Below are 17,782 nucleotides of genomic sequence, written 5' to 3'. Positions count from 1 at the left end.
CAAGGTAACTGTGCCTGTCTTAGGTTATCTTCTTCTGAAGATCTTACACGTTATTGACTACCAGTTAAGCGCCTGCTGTGGGGGGTTCTTGTTGTCTTAATATGGCTTAAGACGTAGTATGTCATTCCATATGATGTTTTGCCACCAACCAAGATTTCCATACTATTAGTATCACTAAGAATAGTAAATAGTACATGATAAGGTCGTGAAATGTAGGAATCCATTGTTTCTACCAAGAGACAGGATTTAATGATTTTAATTCTTTAGTCATATCATTCCACATATCTGACGTTTCTATCTCTAAATTTGATTGAGACATTAATATAGCTTTCTGTTGCAATGCCTGAATTTGCTGAGTTATATTAGAATGTTGATAGCCTAACAGATGTTTTCTAATACTATTCCATTCTGCTGAATCATTCCACTTTAAAGGAGTAACGCAAAAAGAACTTTGATTATAATCACTTTTTAAAGCTAATTGCATTTGCATTTATATACTATGTCCCCAATATGTGTTATAGAGTTTTCCAGATCATTAACACAGTTGGATGATTTGCAACACTCTTTCCCTGGTGTCACTATACCAGGGGGTATCTAAACTTATGGGAAAGATAACAAAAGTGGACTATTGAAAGATCATCATTCCAATTGTCCCAGTCTCTGTCACAGTTCTCCTCATCTCTTCCAAGAGCAGGAGGGGTCCGCTGTCACAGTCCTTGGAGTGAGCATAAAGGACACTGACGGGTGATGTTCATGAGCTGGTGGAACCACTCAGCTTCTTTTCAGGTCTGAGTGATATGGCTCTGGATCTTTACGAAGTCATCTGCCTTAACAGTCCTGAAAGGGGTGTTAGGGGAATGGGCAGGAACATAACAGAGTTACCTGTTAATACTAGCAGGTATCCTGGATGTTTTTCCATAGATCTGAGGGTGATTTACAACAGTCCATCATTTCTGTTTTGCTTTTAGTATTTGCAGTTCACCCTTGGATAGGATAGGCAGTCTTCAGAGTGACCAGACACTATTGGGTTAAATCTTTCACTTTCAGCAGGGCCTCCTATGCTGCACACAATTGCTTTTTCATATTGTACTTTTGGCCTCCTTCCAGAATTGTGATTAAAACCCAAGGGGTACTTGTTTAGAATTTTGCCTTTGCCACAAACCCCACCCAAAGCCAGTATTGGTGCTGGCCACATCCAGTTCACAGGCTAAGTTAATGTCCACCTTTTCCCTCCCTTTTTTTTTTTTTTTTTTTTTAAACAGCCTTTTTTTATTATTTAATGCAGCTTGCTGGAGGTTTTCCTACTTCCATGAAGGACTTTTTCAAATTAGTACAACCAAACAATATTTAAGAATTCGTTGGAGTAGTAGGGACCTAGCAGCCTGTTCTAATTGTTTGCCTATTTTAGGCTTTTAAGATAGGATACTATTATTTCTGATATTCCTTTTAATTTTTAGAAAGAGGATTAGTGATTAACATAATGTCATCAGTAGGGTTTTAACCACAGATTTTTCCTACACAGCCAGATTTTTTTATTACCATGTCAGGATAGATGGTTGGGCTATACATATAGCCTTGGGGAAGCACTGCAAAAGTCCATTGTTGGGTTTTCCACAAATAGGGGAATGCAGGCTGGCTTGACTGTTTAAAAAGATACTAAAGAAAGTTTTAGCAAGTTTTAAAACAAAGTGAGAATGACGCAGTTGGGTATTAATTTCTTGCAACATCGAGCAGTTTTTGGGTTTGCTGCATACTACAGTGTTGTTACTTGAACTGATGATAAGAAGTTGTTTCTGTGACACACACCTTTTTATAATAAATTATTATAATTAACCATATTGTACTTTTGTTTAATATTATACTGAAATATTGGTAAATGTATACACTCTTAAGTATTCTTATGAACCTTTTATTCATACAACTTAAACAGAGTTAAAAAATACTTTAAATTTTATAACACTTTTAAACACCTTCCATTCAACTTATAACATATTAAATGAACTCAACTATTTTATTACTATACTATTTCTTTCAAAGTAAAAGAACAAATCTCCTGTAACCAGTTTGAAATAAAAAGCTACTTTTCAGGATTTGATTTTGAGAGAGCAGGTTTGGATGTTATGTTCCTTTAAAAGGGATAAGACCTTTTCTTCTTTGAACATGGAGGAAATGATAAGGGTAAAGCACAAGAAGCTATTTTGATAAAACAGACTTTCTTTGTATACTGATTATTCAGGATAAAAACTTTTTATAAACTTTTGCTAAAACAGACTAATGACTTGAGAAACTTTAGAACAAAATTTTAACTTTGCATTAGTATACCACTTGATGCTAAATCCTTTTTTTAAAAAGATTTCTTTATTTATATTTATTTCTCTCCCCTCCTCCCCCCACCCTGGTTGTCTGTTCTCTGTGAATACTAAATCCTTTTAAAACTTTATAGATAGACTCATCAAATCTTAGTTAATTTTAACATTAAAAATTTATTTTCCATGAACCTTTTGCACATTCTGTATTTATTCAGGTTTAGTCCCACATTTTACCTTTTCTTAATAACCAATCATTTTATTTTAGGACAAAATTATTTTCTGTTTTCTTAATAATAAAAACACATTCTATACATCCCACATACATAAGTTACCTGGCAAACTTTTTACAACATATAATTACCATCAACACTAAACAAACTTGTTAAAATAATGAAATTTCCTTCACTTTAAATACTTAGTAGCATGTAATACAGAAGCAGTCTTTTAGAAACAAGTTGGCAGGTGAGGCTGGCTGCCGACAAGTTTTCCTGTTATAAATTTACCTTTTATTATTATTATCAATTCAGGTTTTGTTTAATAATGACTTTTTGGAATTAGCCATTTAAATACCTGAATTTAAACAATGCTTCTTTAAGCTTCTTATAATTATTTATAACTATATAGACTATAATTATATTATTTTGAGACAAATTTTACCTTTATAAAACAATTCCTTTACTTAAAGTTGCTACAATACCTTCTGCAAATTGCCACATGCATTTATGTCTCATCTTGCATATGTTCATTTTCATTTTGAATTTATGAAAATTAGCCATCCTGTTTTAGAACAAAGCACACCTTTTTGAACAAACTTATTAAGTTTCAGTCAGCATTCCCACAAACCTTTTACCTTTTTAAATATTCATTTAAATTTTACATCCTTCATTTTATCCTGTGAAGAAAAATAAACTATTCACTTTAATTTAGGCAAGGACTATTTTTTATGAGAGGACTCACAGTAATTTCGTTAATCAAGACTTATAATTTTTATCATTGTAGAGATCTTATTAACATTTAAACTTAAGTATTAATATAAGCACTTATTTAATTTTTGGCCATTTGAATAGAGCTCTTTTACAAATTTGTATTTATTAATATATATTACCATCCGGAGGTATCAAAATATACACTGACATTGAACAAACAGACCAACACAAAACACGTACAACACACCAACAGAAACATAAAATATACAATTTGACTCATAATTCTTTCTTTCTTGTGTTTTCGGTGTGGCTGTTTTTAAGTTCTCCATCATTTCACATCTTAGATTTTACTGTTTTTAAGATTTCTTCTGGAATCCATGTTGCCTGAAACATGCAGACTTGTGCTTGGAAACACTTTTGTTAGTTACTAGCAACCAGTTAAGATAACTTGAGCAGCATAAATGTAAGTAAGCCTTTTATATTAGCAGTTTAGACAGACCATTAACACAAATTTTTTAGACTACTTTTTAAGACTACACTGAGAATTGAAGTTCAGGAGTAAACTATTGATTTAAAACTGAAAATTCTTTTTAACACCTTGATAAAAAATTTTGTACTAATTTTATTATTTTGGTTAAATAGGCCCAATCAGAATTAGCATGGAAACAAAACAGAACACCAGTGTTGCAATGGTTTTCTCCTTTTCTAGCGATTTAATTCTATTAACCCCCACTAACCCACAGCTACATTATCATGTAGACGGCAGAGGGTTTGCAGAGTTGCTGCCAGAATAATTTCCTTATCTTAGTTAACACTTTAACAGAGAATTTTCTTACAAGCCTGATTTCACCAACAAGGGCTTTATTTAGTATTTTTGCCTGTGCAGGATGTTGTTCTTTCTTCAAAGGTTCATAGGTTTTAGTGGCCATAAACACATCCAAGGTGATAGCGATATTGTGAGCCTGATTACGTTTAGCCAGAGCACTGCATTCTTTAAACAAATTACTTTTCCATAACAAATAGCTTTGCATCAAGCAAGCTTTAGCTAAAACCATCCAGTCTTTGGGACAAAGAGGATTTTGACTTACCGTTTCTATTAAGGAAAAAGTGAATGGGGCAGTGGGCCCATGTGTGCTACAAGCAGATTTCAGTTCTTTTAACAACTTAAAAGGAATGGGTTCAAGCAGATGTACATATTGGCCAGGATTATTGGAATATGGGTGCTTTATGACAGGAAAAAGAGTAAATTCAGAAATAACCCCACCCTCCACCTGGGCAGACCGGAGACCATCTTGCAAAGGAGATAGGACAGGAGGGGACACAGCTACAGGAAACACTAGGGAAGGAGAACCCACATTAGGGGGAAGGCACTGTTGACTGACAGAGGCAGCTTTCTGCAACACATTTTGATCCATTAAAGACAATTGTGACAGTTGCTGCTGGATAGCTATAGGGGAAGACTCACAGTTGTCCTCCTCACTTTTCCTATCATTCTCTAGGCCTACCTGAGGAGAAGACTGTTGTAACAAAGTCTCTTTACCATGCATAGCACCTCTTTCACTTTCACAAACTAGATCTAATGAATGACAAAAATCATGTGGATTTTAACTCCTGGAGGCCAAATTACAGAATAACCAGGTGGAACCGAAGCAGGAGTTTTTCTAGAATTTTTTATTTCAGGTGCTGATGCCTGCATAGGAAATGTACCATACTTCTTCTTTCATTTTGAAGGCAAAGGTGTTGAAGCCTGAGATTCATCAGAAGATGAGTCAGACTCAGAACTAGAATCTAAACTGTCTGATGATGAATCAGAATTATGCAGTGGCTTAAGAACAATACACAAAGCACTAGACAATGTCCATATCTTAATAGAAATAGGATTACCTTCTCTGTAATGTAATTTTAATTGTTGTAAGACCTTCAGCCATTGAGGATAACTTAACTTTTTTCCTTCAGGCTGAAACTATGGACAAACCTTTACTACTAATATGAATAATTTCTTAAGAGTCTACTCTTTGACTGGCTATCCCGAGGCTTTCAATAAAGCCTTCAATGTTGCTTGATATTCTTCCCATTTACTATGTGAATTCCCTATGTTACCCTGAATGTTCCTTAAATCCCGAGAGAAGCTTGTCTTCGTTCGTTAATATACGTACCAATCTTGGTTTCTTTGAACCCCACTTTGGGCGCCATTTGTTAACGCGACTCAGGAAGAAATGAAAATGTCATGTAGACCTGGGTTCAGGGGACCGGAGTAAATGTCACTGACAAGTTTATTGTACAAAGTCATAGTATTTGTACAATTCCAAACAAGGCTTTGTTTAGCAAAAAGGCCCTAGCAACGCTTTAATTAAAAACCAGGCAAACACTATGCACATTGAGCTTAACATTTACCTATACAATGTGGAACAAGAAGTCACCATCTCCTTTCACTGACTTCTTTCTGAGCCATTTATTTCCATGCCAACTGCAAACATTTCTGATTAAAGCAGTCATGGCAAGAATCCCAGCATGCTTTATGCTGGCTAATACTCCAACAGACCTCCCATGTGGGGATCAGGTGCTAACTGCTTGAACCACATTCACTTCTGCATTATTATGTATTAAGGGTGTGTTTACTGTTAAACAATTTCCAAAATTATCAGTTAAAATTAGTCAGATTAGATTCTTTGGGAATACTCTTTTCAAAATGAACTTAAGGTTTTAAAAAGTGAAACATGAATGTTCATTCAATAAATACCTGAATACCTGTTCTAGATGGCTCTTTGTTCTAGGTGCTAGAGATATAGTGGTGAACAAAAAAGATAAACTCTGCTGTCATCAAACTTATACTCTAGTAGAGAAGACAGTGAAAATTAGACAAGTATATTAGTTAGTAATGAGTTCTTTGATGAAAAATAAAGCAGGTTTAGGAGATATATTGTGGCAAGGTTGGAGTGGGTGGGGGTGATGCTTTGATGGGGGAGTCTCTTGGGTGACATTTAGACAGAGACCTGAATGAAATAAAGAACATGCCGCATGAATTCCCAGAGAAAGAACATTCACAGTGGAAGGTACATCAAGTACAAAGCCCTGTTTGAAGATCTGCAAAAAATCCTGGGTGGCTGAAGTGTAATAGTACCAGTAGTATTAAATATTTATAGTAGTCTGATTAAATTCTTACTAATGTTTCCTAATTCTTAAACTTCTTTTGTCTTGATTATTTAGGAAGATGTTGATCCTCAAAAGGTTGCATTCCTTCTGCATAAACAATGGACTTTATATAGTTTAACTCCCTTATATAGATTCTCCTATACAAATCTCAAAGAGTATTCTAGACTTCTGAGTGCATTTATTACTGCTGAAAAGCAAAAAGGAGTTGCTGTGGAAGTAGGAGAAGACTTCAACATCAAAGTGATTTTTTCTACCCTCCTAGGAATGAAAGGAACGCAAAGGGACCCTGAAGCATTTTTTGTCCAGGTATAGCATATCAGCAATACTGGTTTCTTAGGTGTTTTAGTTTGCTGGGCTGCCAAAATGCAATATACCAGAAATGGGTTGGCTTTTACATTGGGGATTTATTGGCTTGCAAGTTTATAATTCTGAGCCTGAGAAATATGTCTAAATCAAGGCTTTTTCCCTGAAGACTGCTGGGCTGCCAAAATGCAATATACCAGAAATGGATTGGCTTTTACATTGGGGATTTATTGGCTTGCAAGTTTATAATTCTGAGGCTGAGAAATATGTCTAAATCAAGGCTTTCTCCCTGAAGACTGGCTGCTTGTGAGCCTAGACTCCTCTTTTGCATGGCAAGGCACATGGTGGCATCTACTGGGGCTCTCCTTTCCCTATGGGTTTTGTTGCTTCACCTTCTTGCTTTTGGCTCTTTTCTCTCTTTCCCTATTCATCCCATTCATGAAGGACTCCAGGAAGAGGATTAAACAATGGGAATTTATTGGCTTATAGTTTTGAGACTAGGAGAAGCACTATCAAGGCAGTACTTTCTCCCAGGAGACCTTGGCATTCTGACCCTGGCTATAATCCTTGGTCCTTGGCTTTTCTGTACAATGGCAATGCATGTGGCAGCCTCCCCTGTCTTTTCCTTTCTCTTCTGGGTTCTGTTGACTTTTAGCTTCTTACTCCTTTCTGTGGCTTTCTCTCTGTAGCTTTCCTTATAAGGCCTGTAATAATAGGATTAAGACCCATCCTGAGACCTTTGGGCAACACCTTAACCCATCAAAAGGTCCTATATACGGGTTCACACTCACAGGAATGGATTATTTTTAAGAACATGTTTTCCTAGGGTTCAGAGATCCAAGCTACTACAGTACTAATCATTTTTGGGATGTAATTTGGGAGTAAATGTACTTGTGAACTTAATGAGCCTGTTTTGTTTTCCTTCTTAATAGATCCTGACAAAATCTCAGTTGTCATCTGAGAACACAGAAGATAAAGTGTTATGGACTGGTTTGTTCTGCTGTATATTTGGAGACAGTCTTCTGGAGACTGCTTCAGAAGATTTCACCTGTCTACCCTTATTTCTTGCAAATGGAGCAGAGTCTAATACAGCCATAATTGGAACCTGGTTTCAGAAAACCTTTGACTGCTATTTCAGTCCATTAGCAATCAATGCTTTTAATCTTACCTGGATGGCTGCTATGTGGACTGCATGCAAAATGGACCGTTATATGGCTTCTACTGAGTTTCTTTGGTCTGTACCCTGTAGCCCTCAAAGTCTGGATATTTCCTATGCCATACATCCAGAGGATGCAAAAGCTTTGTGGGACAGTGTCCACAAAACACCTGGGGAGGTTACCCAGGAAGAAGTTGACTTATTCATGGACTGCCTTTATTCACATTTCCATAGACATTTCAAAATTCATTTATCAGCCACAAGATTGATTCGTGTTTCAACATCTGTAGCTTCAGCACATACTGATGGAAAAATAAAGGTTAGTTTGAACAATTAAATTTAGTTAAATAGTTTTTCTTATTGCATAATTTCAAAATATAGTGATTGCTTTCTCCACATTGAAGAAACATATCTAAATATATGCCAATTCAAGACAGTTGAGAGACTTTATTTTATGCTCTATAAATGATTTACTAAAGCCTTAAGCATTCTAGATGAAGCTTTATAATGGAAGGACACTATGCTGTGTGCTATACACATTGGTGATAATATGAATTATTCTGTGATACTTTTTGAAGCTTTCAAAATTTTCTTGTCAAATGTTGAAATAAGTATCAGAAACAGAGGATTTTGTTTATTAATTTAAAAAATTGTAGCCAGAAATAAAGAACTAAGATAACACCTTTATAATTTAGGCTTTTTGTATCTACATCAGAAAAGTAGTAGTAGAGACATTGTTTACTTTCTGTGAAGTGCTTGTTGCATTAAGTGTCAGAAATAAACAGTTGTCACCTGAAATATATTAAAATGCACAGCCATAATAAATACTTGAAGGACGTTTTGTGTGTTCTTGTTACTGTGCTAGGGGCTAACATACCTTACTCTAATCTCTAGAGCAACCCTGTAGGTAGGTATTTTTATTCACATTTTATTTTTACAACGAGGAAACTAAGGCTGAGAGAGGCTTAAGTGACATGTGCAACATAGTCTAGTAAGAGGAGGAATTGAGATTTGAACTCTCATCTCTTAGGTTCCAAGTAGTCCATACTTTATCCACTTAACAGAGCTTTTCAGACTGGAGGTTACAACTTAACAGTGGGTTAGGAAATAATTTTGATGGTAAGAGACCAGGATTAAAATTCAAAAAAGGAAGATGAAGATTAGAAAATAGAAAACTGAATGTATTACACATGGTAAAAATATATGGTACATGTCTTGGGTCTTGATGTTAAATTTATTTCTTACTAGAGTTTGCAGTCAAAAATATGAAATTATAAAAAGTTAGGTTTTAGTATCTCAATTCAATATTCATGAAGTCCTTATGTATTTTTAAATTTAGTTTCCATATGCCCACACTATATCAGTAAACTATATTTAAAAACTGTATTTTATATAATGTGTTGTTACCCATCTAGGAATGTAAGGGTGATCCTTAAACACATTTATTTTTAAAATTTTGTCTGTCTAAATCTAAGCCCCTCTCTTAATGATGACTCTAGGTTCAGACAATGTCATTATAGCTAACATTTACTAAGCACTGACTTGTGCCTGGCATTGTTAAGCACTTTACACAGATGATCACATTCAATTTTTACAACAACCTGAAGCACAGAAAGAATAAGTAGCCCTTCCCTAAGATTACACAGATATTAAGTGAAGTCAGAATTTGAACCCAGTTATCCCTCAAAAATCTTAGGTTCTTAATTTCAACACTGTACTGCCTCTCAATGGTTTGAAATTAATGTATCAGCCAGATTTCTGCCATCTACTTAGTTTCTACAAGGTGTTTCAGAATCATAGATCCCTTTAAGAATCAGGAAGCTATGGACCCTCTTTCTAGAAAATGTAGATACTCAATTTTGGCATTTAAGTCCAAAAGGTTCATAGATACCCCTCCTTATTCCTACCACTTGGGAAGCCATTATAAATAAGACCCTGATCTCATTATTTCTCAACCTCATTGACTAACAGTGGTAAATTTATCAAAAGTTGTAGTCTTTGTTAAATAAAATCGCTGACTTAGAAGTGATTTGGGTTCATATACATATCTTGTAGATAGGGAATTTAAAATAAGCCTGGAATACTATCAAAATACCTTTCCCATTGGAGGTATATACATATTTTTTTCCTTCAGTTTTCACTTTTATGAAGGTAAATGCACAGTGATACCAGAAACTTAAAAGTGTTAGCAGAAAAATTTTAAAAAGTAGTAGTACTTATGATTTAATTACTGTGGTCTTAATGACTGAGTTCCAGCAATTAGACCAATGTAACATGATCCAAGTATCAAATAGCTTTGTTATAATAGTTAATTCTATTCTAATTTTAAATCTTTTTTTTTTTTCTTCTAGATTCTATGTCATAAATACCTTATTGGAGTGTTGGCATATTTGACAGAACTGGCAATTTTTCAAATTGAGTGAGGCCCTGCGTGTGGACTATAAGTTACGGATTATATATATTTTTCTCATTGACTACTTGCTATGCTGAGACAGACTGCAGGAGAAAAGGGCCTCTATCTCTGCATCTGTTTTTATCTGTTTTTAGATGGCCCAGATGGAAGCCAAGAAGGATTCAGAAGAAAGAAGATGGTAATGGATAGCCAGGTGTTTTGATGATCTAGAATGCTAGCCTCTTGAAAATACTAAGTTGTTAATTGTTGGTCGTCTTTTTTTTTTTTTTTTTTTTTAATGTATAAGGCTTATTATATCAACCTTCTAGGATTCAAATAAGATTTCTCTAATCTGGAGTATTTCTGATTTAAAACCTGTAAACCCTTTTGGGACTTTTAGACTTGCATTCAAGGAGAATTTCTGTCTTCTAAAGACATTTTCTTAACATCATTTCACTGTAGAGAACTGGCAATCAAAATCCCCTCAAGGAAACTGAAGATTAACATAAAATTTTTTTACCCACTAACCTGCTTCTGTTTTTTAATAATGTTGAATTCTTATTACAACATTGAATTAAATATTCACTTTTAAAATGAAGCAGTGTGTTTATCAGTGTCTTGTCAATAGATCTCAATCTCTAGGAATGGGAAGTGGTAGCTTTTTTCTTGGGCAGAGGTTACAAACCAAGAATTACACAGAATCATAAAAACTGTAGAGTTACAGTGTACTTATAAACTCCTTTTGAGAGCAGAAATCATATTATTTAACCTTTATGTCCTTAGTGTTTAGCACAGGCTTGATAAATATTTGTAGATTAAGTGAATGAATTTTAACCAGCTCTTCTATTTTACAAAGGAAAACTATGAAATAAAGTAACAAGATATTTGTCAGAGGTATTATATGTAAATCTCTTTTTACTTACTGAGCATAGAAAGATTTTATTCAACTTTAGAAAAAATGTGTTTGAAATCTTGTTTGAAAGACAGTAACTTTAATACACTGTCATTCCAAAAATAAAGATTGACTTCTGGAATAGCTATTATTTCAGGTATACAAAGGGTAGCAGAAATAGTGGAAGGAGCATGGGTTTTTTAAAAAAATTTTAATTTCTCTCCCCTTCCCTGCCCCAGTTATCTGCTCTGTGTCCCTTTGTTGTATATTCTCTTGTGTCCACTTGTATTCTTGTCAGCAGCACCCGGAATCAGTGTCTCGTTTTGTTTCGTCATCTTGCTGCATCAGTTCTCCATGTATGTGGCGCCATTCCTGGGCAGGCTGCACTTTTTTCGCGCGGGGCGACTCTCCTTATGGGGCACACTCCTTGCGCATGGGACTCCCCTATAGGGGGACACCCCTGTGTGGCACAGTACTCTTTGTGCGCATCAGCACTGCGCGTGGGCCAGCTTATTATATGGGTCAGGAGACCCTGGGTTTGAACCTTGGACCTCCCATGTGGTAGGTGGATGCCCTATCCTTTGGGCCGAATCCTCTTCCCAGGAGCATGGGCTTTGAAGTCACATTTCTTCATTCATTTATTCAACCAATATTAATCTCCTACTCTGTACTTAGATTTGTGTTGGGTAATAGGGATATAGCTGTGAAGAAGGGAAGAAAAAGTTCTCTGTTCTGTGAAAATTATATTCTAGTGGAGGAAGGCAAAGAAATAATTTCAGATGGGGATTCATGCTATGAAGAAAATAAGGCAGCACAATATGAAAAAGGATGGCAGCAGTGAGAACTACTTTACAAAGAAGATCTGAAGAAGTAACATTTGAGTTGAGTCCTGAATGAAGAGAGGGAGAAGTGTGTGTTAAGCAGGTGACATAGCAAGAGCATAGGCATTAAAATAAAGAACTTGGCTTATTTGAGGTATCTGTGTGGTTGGAGTATATTGAGTAAGGGGGGGGTAGTATGAGATGAAACCAAAGCCATTGTGCAGCAGAGATTTCTTCTATGGTATTTTATCTCCCTCTTTTTGTCTGGACATTTTGTCTGGGCCCTTAGCTTCCCAAAATAAAGATGACATTTTCCAGCCAAGAGTCCTTACAGATAGGTATAGTCATGTGATTAAGTTCTGACCCTTGATGTGTAAATGGAAGTGTCATGTAGAGCTTCCAGGAACCTTCCTTTTAAAACAACTAGTATCTGTCCCTTGCGCCTTTTCCTATCCCTTCCTTCTTCCATCTTTGCTGCCTGGAAATTGATGTAATGACTGGTACTCTTAACTGCTCTTTACCCTCCCACCCATCCCCCTGATGGCTCCTCATCCGTCTGTTCATTGTCTGCTTGCTGTGTCTGCTGCTGTGTCTGCTCGTCATCTACTTGTCATCTTTAGGAGGCACCAGGAACTGAACCTGGGACTTCCCGTGTGGGAGGCAGGCACCCAACTGCTTGAGTCACATCCACTCCCATCTAACTGCTCTTTAGATCATGGGGATGAGCATCAAGTCCAGGGATGGCAGAGAATGGCTTTGGAGGAGCTTGTGCCCTGAGGACTTCATGAAGCTAAATCCCTATGCCAGCCTTGGACGATCTTCCTCCAGATTATTTGCTAGAGAAGTAAACTTCTATTTTGTTTAAGCTACTGTTAATTTGAGACTCTTGCTCATGGCCAAATCTAATCCTAACTAATACAGAAAGGAAGGATCCATTTTCCTTCTTTCAGGTCCTGTGAGTAGACCGGATTTTATTCTAAATGAAGTGAGAAGCTGCAAAAGGGTTTTATGTAGAGAGTTATATGATCCAGTTTGTTTAAGACTCCTCTGCTGAAGGAGAATGAGTTGTGGGTAGACAAGAGTAGAAGCGGGAAAAAAAGTTAAATGGTTATACCAAATTGTATAATCCTTATGGAAGTTAGCAATATCTAGCAAAATTTTGTGTGCATTTACCCTTTGACCAACAATCAAACCTCTAGGATTCTATCTTAAAGATTCCCTGGCAAAAATACAAAATGAAAAATGCACAAGGCTATTATAATAGTGTTTATAACAGCAGGACTAAAAACAACTCAAGTGCCCTTTAGAAGGGACTGGTTAAATAAACTGGTGTAGTTGCACAATGAATTGATATGCAGCTGTACAAAGAATTGAGGAAGATATCTGTATATTGCCATGAGTGATATACAGGGTATGTTGTTAAAAGAGCAAGATCTGGGCAGAATATGATAGGCACATTGAGTATGTTTATTTCCTTATGTTTATAAAAAAACAAAACTAATAAAAGTGGTTGCTTATAGAGGGAGGAAAGGAACTGGGTAGAGGGGACAGGAATGGAAACTAGACTTACCTGAATGTTCCTTATTTATAATTTGGAATCATATAGGTGTTTTATATAATTATAACGCTAGGTTAGATTTAAAAAGTTAAAAAGCAAAGCAATCCTTAAAAATTGAAAACAATGAACCGAACTATTTTAAGCTGTTGGTATAGTCACAAAAAGTTATTGTTAATATCTTTAAATGATGACCATTTGACTGTACATCCTTTTTAGTGAGCTATAGCCTCAGGAAAAGAAAACAGCAAAGAAATCTTAGATTGCATTCTTTATCTTATTCAGAATATTAATATTGTTATTTTGACACTTTATAATAAAATAAAACATGTAACTAAGGTCAGTGTTAGAAATCAAGATTTTCAGTGTAACAAAAAATATACAATTATAAAATCAAGCAATCAAGTAAAACTCTAGTATTACATTTTAATTGGAATTATCAGAATGAACTCAATATTTTTTTATTTTTTTATTTTTTATTTTTTTATTTTTTTAAACTGTTGACAATTTTTTAAAAAATTTTTATTTCTCTTCCCTTCCCACCACCACTCGCCCCAGTTGTATGCTCTCTGTGTCCATTTTGCTGTGTGTTCTTCTGTGCTCTTCTATTCTTGTCAGTGGCACCAGGAATATGTGTTTCTTTTTGTTGCGTCATCTTGTTGTGTCAGCTCTCCATGTGTGCGGTGCCACTCCTGGGCAGGCTGAACTTTCTTTCACACTGGGTGGCTCTCCTTACAGGGCGCACTCCTTGCGTGTGGCACTCCCCTACGCAGGGGACACCCCTGCGTGGCATGGCACTCCTTGCGCACATCAGTACTGCGCATGGACCAGCTCATCACACGGGTCAGGAGGCCTTGGGTTTGAACCATGGACCTCCCATGTGGTAGGCAGATGCTTTATCTCTTGAGCTAAGTCTGCTTCCCTCATTCTTTTTTAACAAATCAATTTTACTAATACATATTAATAAAGCATACAATTCATCGAAAGTGTACAATCAATTATATTTGGTATAATCACATAGTTGTATATTCATCACTTCCGTCATTATTAGAGCATTTTCATTATTTCAATGTTAATAAAAAACACAAGAAAATTCTTCACCTTTCAGTCTCTGAAGCACAAAAGTTTTTAATTTTGATGAAATCCAGTTTATTGATTTTTTTCTTTATTGCTTGTGCTTTTGGTGTTGTATCTAAGAATTCATTATTTAACCCAGGGCCCTGAAGATTTATTCCTATGTTTTCTTCTAAGGATATTACAGTTTTAGTTTTTAAATTTATGTCTATGATCCATTTTGAGTTAATTTTCAGGTATTGTGTGAGGTAGGGATCTAAATTCATCCTTTGCATGTGAATATCCAGCTGTCCCAGCACCATTTGATGAAAGGACTATTCTTTTCCCATTAGATTATCTTGGCACCTTTTTCAGCATTAGGTGGACCATAAATGTAAGAGTTTATTTCTGGACTCTTAATTCTATTTCATTGGCTTGTCTATCCTTATGCCACTACCACACAACCTTAACTACTCTAGTTTTGTAGTTAGTTTGAAATCAGGAAGTGTGAGACTTCCAACTTTGGCTGTCTGGGTCCTTTGCATTGCCACAGAATTTTTTTTTTTTTAAAGATTTATTTATTTCTGTCCCCTTCTCCCCGCCCCCAGTTGTCTGCTCTCTGTGACCATTCACTGTGTGTTCTTCTGTGACCGCTTCTATCCTTATCAGCAGCACCAGGAATCTGTGTTTCTTTTTGTTGCATCATCTTGTTCTGTCAGCTCTCCGTGTGAGCAGTGCCATTCTTGGGCAGGCTGAACGTTCTTTCACGCTGGGCGCACTCCTTGTGTGTGGGGTTCCTCTACACGGGGGACAGACACCCTTGCGTGGCACGGCACTCCTTGTATGCATCAGCACTGCACATGGGCCAGCTCCACACAGATCAAGGAGGCCAGGGATTTGAACCGTGGACCTCCCATGTGGTAGGCAGATGCCCTATCCATTGGGCCAAGTCCCCTTCCCCTGCCATAGAATTTTAAGATCAGCTTGTCAATTTCTGCAGAAAAGCTAGCTGGAATTTGATAGAAATTTTGATGAATCTGTAGATAAATTTGGGGAGTAGTGCTATCAATCCTATTAAGTCTTCCAGTCTATGACTGTGGGATGTCTTTTATTTAAATCTTGTTTAATTTTTTTCAACAATGTTTTGTAGTTTTTGGCATACGTCTTACACTTTTCTTGTTAAATTTATTCCTAAGTATTTTATTCTTTTTGATGCTATTGCAAAGGAAATTGTTTTCTGAGTTTTATTTTTGGATTGTTTGTTAGTGTATAGAAATACAATTGATTTTGTACGTTGCTCTTGTGTCCTGTGACCTTGCTGAACTTGGTTATTAGTTTTTAGTTGTTTTTTTTGGGGGGGGGTGGGGGGAAGGGATTCCTTAGGATTTCCTATATATAAGACTTGTGTTATCTATGAATAAAAACAGTTTTGCTTCGTCATATTCAATCTGGGTGCCTGTTCTTTTTCTTGTCTAATTGCCTTGGCTAGACTCTCCAATACAAAGGTGAATAGAAGTGGTGAGAAAGTACATCCTTACCTTGTTCCTGATCTTAGTGAGAAAGCGTTGAGTCTTTCACCATTAAATATGATGTTAGTGGTAGGATTTTTCAGGGTAAGGAAAGTTAAGGAAGTTGTCTTTTATTCTTATTTGTTGAGGATTTTTAAAAAAATCGTGAATGGATATTGGATTTTGGCAAATTATTTTTCTGCATTTATTGAAATGGTTGATTTAATTTTTTTTGCTAAAAAATACATATTTTCTAGCTTTGTGTACCAAAGAGGTCTGGAAGCAGTGACAACCCATTAGTAGTGAGCATCGTTAATACTCAGATTGTTGTCTCTATGTATTTCCCACTAATAGGAGGTAGGGCTTCTTTTTGGAAAGGCTGATTTCAGGTTTGGGGCAAGAAATGTCTAACAAGAACATCTTTCATATACCAGGAAGCAAGTTAGCTATCAAAGACTACTGAAATTTTGTCAAAAGGATACGCTCCAAATTGAAGGGGCTCCTACTTGCTAAAGATGGAACAATTTGAATATCAAAAAGAAAAATAATGATAAATGATTGAATATATATACATTCATGAGCTCAATCTGATACTAAGAAAATTTAGAAATTCATGGATTGTCTTTGGAGTTTCTACAGAACCACCTTATTCTGAGAATTGGTAAATAAGAGGAAAGAAGTAAAAATTTGTCCTTTCTTTTGGGATAATCAAATAGTTGATTAGTGGAAATTTTTCTTTATAGATGTATTTCAGCTAATACATTCAAAAGGAATGATAGAAAAGGCATCATTTGGTAACCCCTGCTGAAATAATGGATCTAAACATTGATCATAGGGACACTAAAACTATTAGGTGAAAGATTAATGGGGAGCTTTATAATGGATGAAGCTGAAAATACCTGAGTCCACTGCTCATTCTTAGCATCATTAAAAATAGACTATCCAGACATTATGAACCTCCTGATGTGATGTAATATACACTTACGAAGCATTCCTAAAAATTGTTTATTTTTTTAAGTTATTTTTATTTATTTCTCTCCCCTTCCCCCCTCTCCGCCCCAGTTGTCTGTTCTCTGTGTCCATTCGCTGTGTGTTCTTCTATGTCCACTTGTATTCTTGTCAGCGGCACCAGGAATCTGTGTCTCTTTTTGTTGTGTGTCTTGCTGCGTCAGCTCTCTGTGTGTTTGGCGCCACTCCTGGGCAGGCTGAACTTTCTTTTGCGCTGGGCGGCTCTTCTTGCACGTGGGCTCCTCTACATGGGGGACACCCCTGCGTGGCATGGCACTCCTTGCGTGCATCAGCACTGTGTATGGGCCAGCTCCACACAGGTCAAGGAGGCCCTGGGTTTGAACCCTGGACCTCCTGTGTGGTAGGCGGACGCTCTATCTGTTGAGCCAAGGCTGCTTCCCCTAAAAATATTTAATTTGAATATCTTAGAGAAATATGGGTTCAACTATGTCTTACACAGATGGGGATATATATATACATAAATATAAAATATAAAATATACATATACATACAGAATAGAGACTATAAAGACTATAGAGGACTTTCTAAAACTATAGGGCAAAAGGACAAAAAAAGTAATTTGATCAATGAGCAACAGGAAGGAGAAAAAACTCTAAAGACTAATATAGAATAAAATGATGAATAGGCAAATTTTAACATGGACTGGGTATTAAATAATATTAAGGAATTATTAATTTTATCAAGT

General features: G+C 36.1%; 1 protein-coding gene across 3 annotated transcripts in view; it reads left to right on the top strand.

Moving 5' to 3' along the window:
• CENPL (centromere protein L) overlaps window positions 1–16,007 on the top strand; it is a 34,291-nt gene extending 18,284 nt beyond the window's left edge. For all 3 annotated transcript variants that reach the window (XM_004484773.4, XM_058310150.2, XM_058310149.2), the window contains exons 4-6: window positions 6,443–6,694; window positions 7,624–8,166; window positions 10,199–16,007. In XM_004484773.4, the coding sequence (XP_004484830.1) occupies window positions 6,443–6,694; window positions 7,624–8,166; window positions 10,199–10,270 (867 nt within the window). In that variant the 3' untranslated portion in view covers window positions 10,271–16,007. The remainder of the gene's footprint in view (window positions 1–6,442; window positions 6,695–7,623; window positions 8,167–10,198) is intronic.
• Window positions 16,008–17,782: the final 1,775 nt, after the last annotated feature.

Source organism: Dasypus novemcinctus, chromosome 13 (assembly GCF_030445035.2).
Source record: "Dasypus novemcinctus isolate mDasNov1 chromosome 13, mDasNov1.1.hap2, whole genome shotgun sequence".
Taxonomy (NCBI): Eukaryota; Metazoa; Chordata; class Mammalia; order Cingulata; family Dasypodidae; genus Dasypus; species Dasypus novemcinctus.
Note: the sequence above shows the minus strand (reverse complement) of the source record. Positions and strands in the feature narration are given on the sequence as shown.